Source organism: Ischnura elegans, chromosome X (assembly GCF_921293095.1).
Source record: "Ischnura elegans chromosome X, ioIscEleg1.1, whole genome shotgun sequence".
In the NCBI taxonomy this organism is placed as follows: domain Eukaryota; kingdom Metazoa; phylum Arthropoda; class Insecta; order Odonata; family Coenagrionidae; genus Ischnura; species Ischnura elegans.
This window is the reverse complement of record NC_060259.1, coordinates 119,724,755-119,738,989: the sequence shown is the minus strand read 5'-3', so window position 1 is coordinate 119,738,989 and position 14,235 is coordinate 119,724,755. Positions and strand designations below refer to the sequence as shown.

The window sequence follows — 14,235 nt, the reverse complement described above, 5'->3', positions numbered from 1 at the left end:
AGATATTCGTCTCACGAATACCTGGGCGTTTGCCAGTATTGTGACACTTATGTTATGCAATGTTTTTTAGTAATTCTGGTGACTTCGAAATTGCTTGCAGTAAGATGGAGAGTTGACTGGGTTTTGATTGTTTTTTATTATAAATACACCGTCATTTCAATATTACAGCTGCCGGCCGTTTTCTGTCACTTCTTTCTGACCTCTGCATACAAATGGAATCGTATTAATCCCGAATTCATATTTTGCTTTAATCAATGCCCTTCAATACGCTAAATTTTACCAAGAAACATTATATGAAATTTTATAATTGGTTGAAAAATCAAATTTGCTCAATTTGATATTTTAGTGACTAAAAATTATTTTTTATCAGTTTTTCAATTAATTTATTTCAATCAAGTTTGTTACGAAAAGGATTTTGATGGAATTTTTTAGGTTGCGATGAAATTCTGTTTGATTTTTTTTATGTCAAACTTTTTCTCTATTCTTATCATCCGTATTCACGCGATTGATGTCACGACTCAACACCCATGCACTTACTAATGCTCTTTCGAGTTTTACATCGGAACTGTTGATATAATTCATGTTTTTCACATGTTCCTAGTGACTCAGTCATTGTAACTTTTTTTAGGTCCTTCGGCAGCAATCTACTCGCGCGATAAACGTTGAGTTTTCTTTCGAAGAAGGTGTGAGGATTAAGCCTAGAATTTGATCCTGAAGGCTTCCGGATACATCGGCCACTTTCGAGTTGTGGATCTTTCCCCCCAACCCTCAAAAACTCGGCCTAGTGGCCAGCGAGCCTAGCCGACTAGCAAGTGGCCTTGGACTCGAGGCAGGGAACATAGGGGGGCAGTGTTTAGGGAAGGGAGGGAAGGCGATGTGTAGGGGATGGGGTTTAGATGACTGAAATTTTGGGAACCTTCTCGCTCGGGTTTGCGACTGTTGAACAGCCGAGTGCCACCGTGCTCACCCTCTGCGCCGCATGGAAGTATACGTACCTTAAGGCAACACGGTGGTCTTCAAGATTGGTAAATGGATATTATTTACGGAAGAGTAGAGCACAGAGATTGGTGAGATTTCGTCTCCAAAAAACCGGAAGTATTAAAAAAAATTTAATAATTCATTTCGTTACTAATTAAAGCAATCTCATGTAGTAGCGTGAAAATCCGGTAAGTAAGAATTGAAAGGTACAGTTTTATTATTCCTTGACATTTTTGAGAATATCGTTTGTTCTTCATGGTGTTTCAACCCGTCAAAATGTTTCAGAGATTTCGTTTTCAATGAAAATCGTAACTCCCGATGCATAAAAATATTAATTTCTTAGTTTTCCAATTTAAGTATTTCTGGAAGAAGGTAAAATGTTTTTAACTTCTCGTCCATGAGGTCTTCCCATAAAGCCTTGTCCATCTAATTTTTTTCTTAATTCCACGTGGAGTACAAAAGAAAAATATACAATGCGTTTATATATTATTTCGTATATTTCGTGGAGTATTCTGTTTCCCCTGGATTTCAAATAACTTTTGATCTTCGCTTCAGATAAATATTTCCTTATCGCATTTCACAGTAATCATCAATTGGAGAATCTCAGGAGGAAATTTCTTCTTCCTAAATGCTGCAACTGGACGTTAGGGATGACGAAGACGCATGCTATGGTATTTTAGGCACTTATAAAATTTTCATAAATATAATCCGTACAAAAATATGTGTCAAAATTTACATATAATTACTAAAGTAACCTACCGATTAAGGTAGGTTTGTAATGAGTATTTACTAAACATTCTGGCTGTACTTCCTCCTATCATGGATTTCCTCTTCAATTCACTATGAAATTCCTTTCCATCTAATCTCTTATTTCCTTTCTATCTCTCACTTACCCAACATTCTTTCCTGTAACACAGTTTTCTCTCCTCCCTTGCTATGTCCTACACTTCGTCGTTCTTCTTAGTCTCCGCCCGCTTCACTTTCTCCGTTCTTGTCCATTTACTTTTATCTTGTGTCTCAATCGTAGCTCGTGAATCTTTACGAACCGCATAAATAATAAATTGGCCAATTTATTTTTATTTATCCGTGGAATCATCATTAAAAGCACATTTAAAATAAATTAGGATAAAGTAGGAATCCCATTTAGGCCTTGCCTGTAGGATACCTCAAGACAAATGACAATACGTATTGCAAAAATTAGTAAGTTGAGACCAGATACGAAACATAATAAATGCTCGAAAAAATAGCAATTTTTGTTTAATCTCAGCCTGCCGTGCAAAAAAAATATATTGAGCATTAAACGCACTATCAACAAATTAATTTATTTGGATTTTCTACAATAAGTTACCACTTACATAATCTTTAAAAAATATGTTAAACTATTTGATCCTCTTATAATTTCTGACCATCAAGAAAACAATTTCGTCTTACATAGATAAATGAGCGTTTGAACGGAAAAATTACGCGTCGGAAAAATATAAATTTTGGTAGATCTTAAATTGAATGCATTGGTTTCAGCTTCTTCTTTACGTTTATATCCTCTTATGGGGTTGAAAATTTTGAATACTTAGAAAAGGTTATGGTGACGTAAAGGGAGAACTGTAAATCTACAAATATAGGGAAGGACGCACAGTGGGCTGAAATCGAAAAAAGCTGGACAAAACCTCGAAAATGGTTTTTTTGAGTATGGAAGTTGAAACTTTGCACAGTTGTTGCCAACACATTAGTGCATTTTTTGACGCAAAATATTTTTCTTAGGCTAATTTTTTATATAAAATACATAGCCTCAAAGTTGAACAAATTTGGCGGAAATTGCCCGCTTTGAATTTTTTTCGAAATTCAGCATGTTTAACCCATTTACGGCCAACGTTGCGAAAACGCAACATTATTGAGAAATGCAAAAAAAATGTTTCAATTGAATTTTATTAATTTAGAATTCGCTTTTTTCTATAAAAATAAGTTTAAACTGATTTTTAGTGAGATTATAATGACAATTAATAAGTAATTCGATATTTATAAAAATACTCAAAATGTGTCAATTTTCGAGTCTCCTGTTAAGCAAGATAAATAATTTTTCCTAAGAGTAACTATTCCCTTTATTAAGTTTTTTATTCGTCCATGTGGACGTAGAAATTTCAATTAACAGATATTAAAGCTTATATTTCGTCAGACAGTCAACATTATGCGAAAATCAGATCCGGAAAATAATGTTGCGTTTTCGCAACGTTGGCCTAATCCGATATCTATAGGCAGTTATGCAACCCGCATTACTACATATTTCCGTCTCGTAAGTATATGCCGATTTTACTGTCAGATATAATCCTACGCATTTTTATGCCTCGTATTTGACAGATATCGTCATATTTGATAATTAAAATTCTTAGATATTATATTTCCAATGAGATGCTGCATTATTTTACCTAAATCCAATATAAAATAGAGATGCATTACGGCTTGAAAGAAATGAGTCAAAGCGAATATGTTTACAGAAGATAACGTATTTTCCAGTTTTTAAAAAGACATTTTTATCACAACGGATTGAATTACAACAAATTATTATTATTTATGGATTACATGAAAGCATTTCGGGTGCAATGGAACACACAACTTTGTAGTTTCAATCCGAATTAGTCCTTCCTTACTTCACGATTCAGCGATATCACTGACTTCCACAACAGGATATTGGGTGAATTAAGACGATAAGGCGTAGATATGGTTCGGCAATGATTGAACCAAAACATATTCAGATTAATAAAAAATAATCTACACTTATCAGACAATTCCTGTCTGGACAAAAATGACAGATTTGTAAATTATGACCTCAATTTGACGACTTGAAAAATTATTACAATTCGGAATATTTGCGCATAAATTTTGAAATAATGAGCAAATGGTACCTTACTTTGGTCACTACAGTGCATAAATGTTCTTTTAAAACAAGCCTTTTAGATTTTGCTTTTAACTTTGGTGCTTATGTTATTCAGACGGTTTTAGGGTTCAACCAGGCGATAGAAAATTACTTCTATCGAAATTTAGGCTTGGAAGCAAGTGTTATTCTGGAATTTCTCAAGATTATCCCTGATCCCTCGAACCATCGTATGTTTTTCAATAACTTCTTTTCATCTTGAAGACTATTTATTGTTTTGAAAGAAAAAGGATTATTTGTCAATGGAGCCGTCCGTGAAAATACGATTAAATACGTATAACGGAGGAGTTCCTGATAGAATATAATAAAACCATTGACGTGAAACCGAGAGGAACATGAAAATAAACATTTGATAAAGCCCAAGGTCTTAGTATTGTTCGATGGAATGATAAATAGATTGTCCCTGTAGACAGCAATAAAAGTTTTTCGCTTCCATTTGGCACAGGGAAAAGTTTCAGCAGAAAAAAATAAAATACTATTTCACATAATATTCTATGTTAATAAAAGAAAATACCATTCGTGTTATTGGGGAGTATAGTAAATACATGGGAGGTGTGGACCTACTTGATAATGCAAATGAAAATTACCGCACTAGAATACAGGGGAAAAAGGGTCCTAGCTTATCAACTTACTGGACGGCGTTTGCACTAACGCCAGGAGATTGTACAGGTTATGCAACGGAAGTAAATTTCACTGGTAGACTCCAAATCGTATCTAGCAGGGACGCATCTAAAAAGTGAAATGAATAAGTCAGTAGATGACGTACCCCTATACAATTCGCGTCCATAAACATAGAAAAAGTTAGGCCATATAATTCATCGCGGATTCGTGAAGCATGAAGGGACGAATTTGGCCAGAGAGTTAAAAAAAATTCAGTAGTTGCCGAAACAGTGTAAAAGCCAAACCATGTTTGAATGTACGAAATTTTATGTTCCATTGCACCCAAAATGCTTGAGTATTTCATAATTAGCCATTAATTTTTGTAATTCAATCTGCAATGATAAAATTAAAGTCAATGAAAAAATGTGAAATACATGCTCTTCTGAGAAAATTTTCGCTTTGACTTATTTCTTTCAAACCGTAAAGCATGTCTATTTTATAATGGATTTAGGTCAAATAACAACAACATCTCGTTGGAAACATAATATCTAAGGATTTTATTTATCCAATATGACGATATTTGTCATATACGTGGCATAAAAAGGTATAGGATTATATCCGACAGTAAAAACAGCATATTCCTATGAGGCGGCAATGTATTGTAATGCGGGTTGCATAACTGCATACAGATACCGGATTCGGCCAACGTTGCGAAAACGCAACATTTTTTTTTACCATAAGCAAATTTTTTTGAAGGCCCATATTTTCAATTTACCTTATTTAGCATGTTATTAGGTCAATTGAAAAGAAAAAATTATATATTTTCAAGTATTTCTTTACTCGGCCGGTAATGGGTTAAACTAATGTCACACCTTTAGTAGTAATTCAATAGCAACAAAAATTTATAAATTTGTTAAACGGTTTGTTATCATCGATTACCATCAACTTTCACGACTTGGTTGTTGTATTTGTGACCAATACGATACAAAATGGCGGACCCTGTTTTTCGTCGAATTTTTGTGTTTATGTAGGATTTTAAAAAAAGGATCACCGAGTTACCTCGAGATATTTACACCACATATACAACAAAGTATATAGATTATGATAATCGGAAGTACAGCTGCGACCACCTGCGACGCCGAAATTAAGATCGATTTTTCGAACGTGCGGCACCGCCCGGAGCTGGCTGCTGGCCACGGGAATTGCCGTACTCGACGGATGTTGGATAGTGAATCATTTTAAATAAACTTATTGAATAAAAGCTATGATATATTATTACTGCATTTATTTTCCTTTTGTTGTAACCCGATTTCTTTACTGTCTTGTCATATTTATCACCGATGCAGTACAAAATGGCGGACGCTAATTTCAGTAATATTTTTGCCCGTGTGTGACTGTATAAAAAGGAGGACACCGAGTTGCTCTCAGATATTTACATCGTAATTGCATCAAGCCTTTTAGAGTCGTCATCCACGGAAATAATCTGCGGCCGTTGGCAACAAACTAAATAAAATCGATGTTTTTACCGTGCCGCGCAGTCCGCGGCTGCTCCCTGGGCTCATGGATTGTCGTGACGCAGCGTACATTATAAAGCGCTATGAATGCAAAGCCTTTGCTGAGGATGTATTTAATGTTATTATTAACTGTATAGGCTTTTAGGCTTCTTTCTCAGTCCTTCCATTTTTGATAAAAGGTTATCAATGAATATTTAAATGAACCCTATGTACATGTAATAGCATCACTCCGAGTCGGTTGATGAACTGTCGCTTTCACTTTGAGGCTGCAGGATTTCTGGGTCATCGTCATTTAGTAACAGTAAATTCCTCACTTATATCGGCATTCTTCGGGATTTCTTTGTAATTAGGGGTGCGGCGTTGGGTATTACTGAATCTGAGGTCAGGAGGAGGCGACGAAATAAGTCATCGTTGGTAGATATATTCTAGAGTGCTTCCTGCTAAAGCTTTCTCGATATTTTCTGCTATCTTTATTGCGTGCTTCAATTGCTTCTTCACATAATATCCCTAGAGGAAGAATCATCTCTGTAGCTATACCTGCTCCATGTATTAGGACCTTATGAACGGTTTGGGGCACCATAGAACTCCTACCTACAAATATTCCTCCGACCTAGGCTCTTGTTGCCAAACTTGATTATACTGCGAATGCCCATAACTGCCGTCGAAATCATATTTACAAATCAGAGTGCACTTCAATTCACTTCTGGCATCAGGAACAGTTGCCACGCAAGCTAGAATCGGTGAGGCAGTGTGCGACAGGAGAGTTTGTTGATTGACTTCGCACGATATTTCTATAATCTCTATGCCATCCGGGTACGTAGTATTTTTAGCAAACCTCACTCTTTCATAGTTCGGGTATAATTTATGACCATGGCTTTCAGCTATTTTCCGAAGACACTTGTAGTGGTTTTTTGTCAAGTGCATCGATATGATAACAGAAAGAGCCTCGTCTTCTGACATCATGGAGGAACCTGAGATGGGTGTCTTCCATTTAGCTAGGACTCTCCTTGCTCTGCTTGGAATGGTCGTTTTAATGTCCTCCACTAATTTGGAGGCTCTCCTTCCTCTCCAATTGTCATCGATGCTGCGAATGATAAAGTTGCTGCCGAGTGAGAAGATCTAAGACTTTCAGTCTTCCTCCTCTTAGTTCTTTTGCTAACTTTGTCATTTTTTTCCGGGCGTCCACCAGATTATAATGGGATCAAAGTGAGTAAAAAATCGCCCTTAAATCCATTGAGATAATGCAAAAACTCAGGTCACTTATTAATCGCATATACTTATCCAAAGAATTAGAAAACGTTCTAGAATTGACAAGAGCTTCTTATTTTCTTCTTATTCTCGCAGAATTTCGAAAAAAATTCAAAGCGGGCAATTTCCGCCAAATTTGTTCAACTTTGAGGCTATGTATTTTATATAAAAAATTAGCCTAAGAAAAATATTTTGCGTCAAAAAATGCACTAATGTGTTGGCAACAACTGTGCAAAGTTTCAACTTCCATACTCAAAAAAACCATTTTCGAGGTTTTGTCCAGCTTTTTTCGATTTCAGCCCACTGTGGGACGGTTCAAATTATATTTTATAGCAATCAGTCAATTGCTTTTTGGAGAATTAGCAACCAATTGCTCGAACTTTAATACCCCTCCCCAGAATGTTCTCAAGTAGTTAAATTATGATTGTACTGACACTTTATTAATTGTTTTAATAAATTTTGGGTAACATCATAGAGTAAGTTTATATTCTTACTCAATGGTAACATTTACTTCGGAGGGAGTAAAGCGTTGCGTGGATAATTTTATATTTCCTGGAAATTTGGTTAACTTAATTATGACTTTAGTCTTCTTGTGAGTAATCCTCATGCCATATTCATCACATCTCTTGTCTAATGCATCCACTATACTCTTCAGCCCTCTCGCTGACTGGCTAATCAACGCCTGATCGTCCGTGAACCTTACTGATTTTACATCATTCCTCCCACTTTGACTCCAGTTCCCACCTCATCCCACGCTTCTCTTGCCATCACCTCAGCATATACTCCAGAAAACAATGGAGATAGTGAACAGTCTTGCCTTACTTCTCGGGCAAAGCTTGCCCTCCCAGTTTCTCCGTCCGCTACCTTCACTTGCGCAGTATTGACCAAATGAAGATTACAAATGAGTCGCCTATCCCTCCAATTGACGCCTATTTTCTTGAGAATATCCATAATTATGTCCAGTCCACTCTATGAAATACTTTTCCTCAAATACTTACATATACTTCAGCAGAATTCACGGTGAAAGATGGTACATCATCCTTCTCTACTTCACCACCAGCAAGGTTGACATTGACATCCACCTCTTCCAGATCGTTAACATCTTGCCCACAAACCTAAATAAAATTCGATCAAATAATTATTAGAAATATTAACCTCGATTTTTTTATAGATGAAACTTCAAAATCATGCAACCATTTTCCGTTTTCAACAGATAAAAATAGTGAAATCGCCAGAACACATAAAGAGTAGAAAATGGGTATGGATAAAGATCTACCGATGGGGATAGATAAGTAAAAATGTTCTCAGATATTTATGCATTGAAGAAGTTATGTTAAGGTCCGCAGGATTAGCGGGGAAAACTTCTCCGTCTTCAACTGTAGCTTTGAACTGCACATTAGCATGAATGGTATTTGTTTTCCTTCAACGAGTGCATCGAGGAACTGGTGTGCTGTTGGAATCTTGCGAGTCAGGCTCAAGGTAAGCCTTGTAATTTTCTCGCACTCTAACCCTCGGCATGTTGATTGAATTTCGCAAGGCAGTGGGCTATTCATGTAACAGTTGGCTTTTTCATGCATTCACGTTTTGTTTCACGATATCCGAGCGCCAGATCACACAAGAACAAAGTCCGATATTCATATGTTGAACCACTTACGTGGGTAATTTCGCCGCCATTGCTTTTTCTGAGAGACCCATCCCTGAGAGAAAATTTTACAATAAGGCATGTGTGTGTATGTGTGTGTGTGCCTCATGCAATGCTATGTTCTAACTTCCAGCTGAAGATATGACCTTTGCCAGGCAGATACATGGTACAAGAGTAGCTTATTCCTACAGCTCCCTAGACTATCCTCAAGGTCGTTTCAGCATCAACCTCAAAGGTACCGGACTCAGGGTTCATAGCAGTATAGGACGTGGATCAGGAGCAGCTGTTCATGTCAGCAGGAAAGACGTGAGTGCATGGCTCTTAACTTTTCTTCATCCCATATGGTGCCAACCATCAGCCTGGGGGATATGTGCAAAGAGTATATTTGGCTGCAGTGGCACAGTGAGGGGGGGTTTGAGGGATAAAATCCCCCCCCAGGCCTCAGAGAAGTTTCAATCCATTATACTTAATTGGATTGATATTACTAATAGAATGGTGAAAGGATTGATAAAATATCCCACAGAAAGCCGTAAAACTCACCATTTTGATTAATTTTTCTTAAAATTTAGCAATTTATTAACCTCTCACCTACCACTTACACTGATGGGTATTCCATACCCCACACACCCTGGTATTAGTGGCATCTAAACCCCTTAATTCCTAGCTGCATCACTGTTGGACTGATCTATGGGCTGGTTTTTTTTTTGCACCCAAGCCTCTTATTTTTTGTGCCTTTGTCTCTATTTTGTAGTACTTTGTCATGCTTCAACACGACATGTACCGCAAAAAATGCATTTTAGGCTCTCTATAAATGTTTAAGTTCAAACTAGCAAATTTGCCAAAAAAGACCATGTACTCTTGAGCTTACCAGACAAAATAGGCTGGCACTTAAAGGGATAATATTCTACTATTTAATGGTTTGGTGTCAAAGCATTCCTCCTTGGTGATGAATCAAGAGAGCATCAAGAGAACTTTAAGAGCAAACCTTGGGTCATAGGAAAAGGAGGACCAGGGTGAAATTTGCCATCAAAAACATTTGGATTATCGAATTCAAACCTAGATATCCCAATTGCAGGTGAGATATGATACCAGTTATACCACTAAGCCATATTTCAGACTGTGTTTACTCAACTTGATGTTAGAGTTTCAATTTCACATTGCGGCACAGGAGATGGAGGCAGAAAGTAGAGGAAGGATGGGATTAGAGTTAACCATAAATAATAAAAGCTGCCAAGAAGCCAGTTGGCTAAAATATGGTAGAAGGATAAAAACCTGGATAGCAGAGAAATTTTAGAAGGAATGGAGGAGAGAAGGAAGTGGAAAAGTGTGGACATGGAGAAAAGCAAAAGGGAAAGGAGAAAAGCAAAATGGGGAAACAAATAATTGATTACAACGTGAAACTGAGAGTGGTTATGCAGTTGACGGAAAAGGCAGTGTGAGAAATGGAAACATTTTCAGCAGGAAAGAGGCAAAGTTAAAGTCATAAGTCATTATCAGACGGCAAAGAAATGCAAGCCATGTCAAAAGTTAAGGCATAATATATGGAAGGATCTTATCTGAGCATCCCATGGTCAGAGTAAATGGAAGTAGGTAGTATGTGGAGGATATGTAAAATAGCAGGAAAAAGCCAGGAAGATTAAATATAGTGGACATAATTGCTGTGGAATGTATGGAAATTGTATAAGAAATCCTTATGAAAATATTTAGTGGCAGATTGGAGGGATAGGCAATTCATTCATAGTTTGTACAAGGCCCAGACTATTGAAATGAGGGTAGAGGATGGAGAATCAGGGTGGGCAGAAATTGGCCAAGGGGCGAGGCAAGACTCGTCATTGCTTTTTAATGTGTAGACTCATGAAATGGTAAGAGAGGCCTGGGATGAGATGGAAGCTGGAGTTAATATGATGGTAGATACGCTTAAATCAGTTCATTATCCAGTCAACAAGTGGCTGTAGGCTATGGTGGATGTGTTTGACAAGCATTGTGAGGTATATGGCATGATAATGAATCTCCAGAAAACGGTAGGTAAGAAGAATGTAGTTATGCAGTTTTGAATAGGATCACGAGCTAGGAATGTAAGACTTGGGACAAGGGAGATGAGCAAAAACTTGAGCAGGTAGAGCAATTCAACTATTTGAGCTGCGCATTAGCGGGCAACAGACACTGCATGAGGACACCAGAAAGAGAACTGCATTAGCAAAAGAGACATTCACGAATGGGAAAGTGCTGTTGAGAGGTGATTGAGTTAAAGTTATGGGAAAGGCTAGTAACCATCAATAATAAAAGCTGCCAAGAAGCCAGTTGGCTAAAATATGGTAGAAGGATAAAAACCTGGATAGCAGAGAAATTATGGAAGGAATGGAGGAGAGAAGGAAGTGGAAAAGTGAGACATGGAGAAAAGCAAAAGGGAAAGGAGAAAAGCAAAATGGGGAAACAAATAATTGATTACAATGTGAAACTGAGAGTAGTCTTGAGAGAGATTTGGAGTCTAATGCTTTACGAGTTGGAAACATGGACGCTAAAGAAGGAGGACGAGAGAAGGCTGGAGGCTTTTGAGATGTGGGTGTGGAAAAGAATGGAGAAATTGAAGTGGACGGAGAGGAGGAGGAATGACAAAGAGCTGGTCATGGTGGGTGAGGAGAGGCAGCTTCCATAAGAAATATAGAGGGGACAGAAGGTTTGGATGGTGAAAGTTTTGAAGCAGGGAAGGGTGGTTGAAAACAGTTTTAGAGAAGGGGAGAATGCTGTGTAAATGTGGGAGATGGAGGAAGCAAAGAATATGTTTAGGTAAAATGAAAGGGAGTTTGCCTTATTTTGAATTATTATTATTATAGTATTCTACCGATTAAGGTAGGTTTCCATGGAGTACGCAAGAAGTGATCTGGGAGCCTCCCTTTCCTTCCAGCACTGCCTTCTTTAACTCACAGTAAGGCCTACTCTCTTTCAATCTATCTAAAAATCCTATTCTTCTCCTTCCCCTCCCTCGTTTCCCTAACATTCTAGCCTCTAGCACCATTTTCAACATCCCCTCCCCGATAAGCACTAACTCCATCCATACCTTCTGTCTCCTCCGTATCTCATCTAAAAGCTGCCTCTCCTCGCCAACCATATCCAGCACTTGGTCGTTCCTTTTCCTCTCCGTCCATTTCACCCTCTCCCATCTTCTCCATACCCACATCTCGATTGCCTCCAATCTTCTCTCGTCTTCTTTCCTTAGTGTCCACGTTTCCGCACCGTAGAGAGCTACACTCCAGATCAAACTCTTCACTAACCTTTACTTTAAACTCTTACATAACGATCCTCTTAGAAGCTGGATAATGAACTGATGTAAACTTAGTCAGTAGATAACTTCAATGATAACCACGAATTGTGGGGTTAGCTCTGAAATGGACTACACCATTGGTGTAGCTTCTTGGAAGTCCACATTCCTTTGAATTTTGGACATCTTGCATTGATCTTTGATGGATCCCAACGGCCCAAATGAAGCAACTAGTACGATGAACCTTGGTAATTTGCTATGGAACCCAATGATCCAGGGTCGCCACTGTGGCCTGAAAAACCAAAGATCTGTGGTTTTATTTGTGGGACCCGGGAATTTTGTGCTTTTGCACTTAATATTAATTTCACCGCTTTTAACTAAGCAAAGATTCAACTACCATGAAAAGTGTTTATGTCATTGATGAACTAAGAAAAAATAGAAGCTCTGGGGGTTAAATAAATATTCTGTAACTTTGTATGTTCCACACAACATTATTACGTAAACCTAACCTTGTTTTAACTGTCGCATGTCATTCTCAAGAGGTTATACACTTTATTACTATGTTGTATTAATCTGTCATTCCATAGTCTTTTATTATATGCCATTATCATGAGGTGTTTCATCTTGAGAATGATATGTGAGGGCTGAAACTGGTTTAGGTTTATCTAGTATGATTATGTGGAATTTACTATGTTCCAAGATATTTGCCAGCAGATGTAAGGTGCCACAAAGTAAACTTATAAACCGTGAAAGATATAAATAGGGGAGGGTTCGCACGCCTACTTGTAAAAAGCACATGGAAATAAGTGTTTGATTCTCCTCACACAGGATGGTCAGTCTGTGGTGGGAAGGTGTCGTGGCAAATGCGGAGCCTGCCACCCAGCAGATGAGGTGGCCTCGATGAGATGGAGGTGGCCTCCGTGGGCAATAAACAATATCCACGCTTGTGTCTTCAGGCAGGGGCAGCAGGAAGATGTTGCTCAGCCACTAAATACATTAAAATCATTGTCGTCATGCATGAATGTGATCGATGAACACACGCCATTGGAACGATGGCATGGTGAAAGATGAAGTTAGGGAGATGAAGTGAAGCCGAGCAGGTCTCGAGCTTTCAAGACCCCCTCGTTGGAATTCTTGGTGTGAAAGGAATGTTTGAAGGAACATTATCATCTGTAAAGAATTCCACCTCCGTAATAACTTATTATAGGGTGCAGTTAGTCATATCAGTTTTATTGGTGGTATCAATTCATGTTTATATATTTCAATTGATTTTGCTGATTTCACTGGAATACTCGATTTGATCAGAAAATAAACACACTGCCACTAAATCAATAGGGTGGCTTCCTATTATTATTTTATTGCCTAAATCGAAAGATTATTACTCCTTGAGTACGTATTTGTCGCTTTTACATTTTTAAATGACGATATCTATTTTTCGCGATTAAATGAAAAGTGAAAAATTTCAAACGCGCGAAAACGCGACGCGTAAGTAGGAATGATGGGAAAAAGGCCGTGCGACGCATTTCTGGTTCCCCCTCCCGCCTTGTGAGGTGATCTTGATCGAGGCTCTGAGCGCTGATAGGACGCAGGATGCTAGCGGATAGCTGAGTACCTTGCTGGCTTGTAGCGCTTGGCTTAAAAAAGGTTTATTAATACCTTATCAAACGAAGAAAACTTTCCGACCTTAGCCAGTTTTAATACGTGATTATTAAGACACGTTTCTCTGAGCTCTGTGCCTCATGCATGCATTGGTAGCCTCAGACGATGTATAACTCCTATCTTCTCCTATAGAAACTAGGTCCCTGTGACGTCACGTGGACTGGAATCGCATGGGCGCCAATCTGGCTTTTATCAAATGAGGTTAAAATTGACCATTAACATTTGTCTAAACTGGGATTTCAAAAACCAAATAATTTGTGTATTATGAATACACTAATGGTGGGTAACGATTTGCAATCAATGCCTTTCGTTTTCTTTGATGAAGGAAACTAGCCTATTGCAGCACAGGAGTAAATTTTGTGAGCATAAATGTAATTTCAAACATAAGTTTTATTTCAAGTATATTCTT

General features: G+C 37.9%; 1 protein-coding gene across 1 annotated transcript in view; it reads left to right on the top strand.

Annotated features, from left to right (window-relative positions):
* The window catches only part of LOC124170860 (A disintegrin and metalloproteinase with thrombospondin motifs 20-like), a 243,360-nt gene extending 229,789 nt beyond the window's left edge, over nucleotides 1–13,571 (top strand). Inside the window, exons 2-3 of the mRNA XM_046549869.1 lie at nucleotides 9,042–9,214; nucleotides 12,996–13,571. Of these exons, the coding sequence (XP_046405825.1) occupies nucleotides 9,050–9,214; nucleotides 12,996–13,238 (408 nt within the window). The 5' untranslated portion in view covers nucleotides 9,042–9,049 and the 3' untranslated portion in view covers nucleotides 13,239–13,571. The remainder of the gene's footprint in view (nucleotides 1–9,041; nucleotides 9,215–12,995) is intronic.
* Nucleotides 13,572–14,235: the final 664 nt, after the last annotated feature.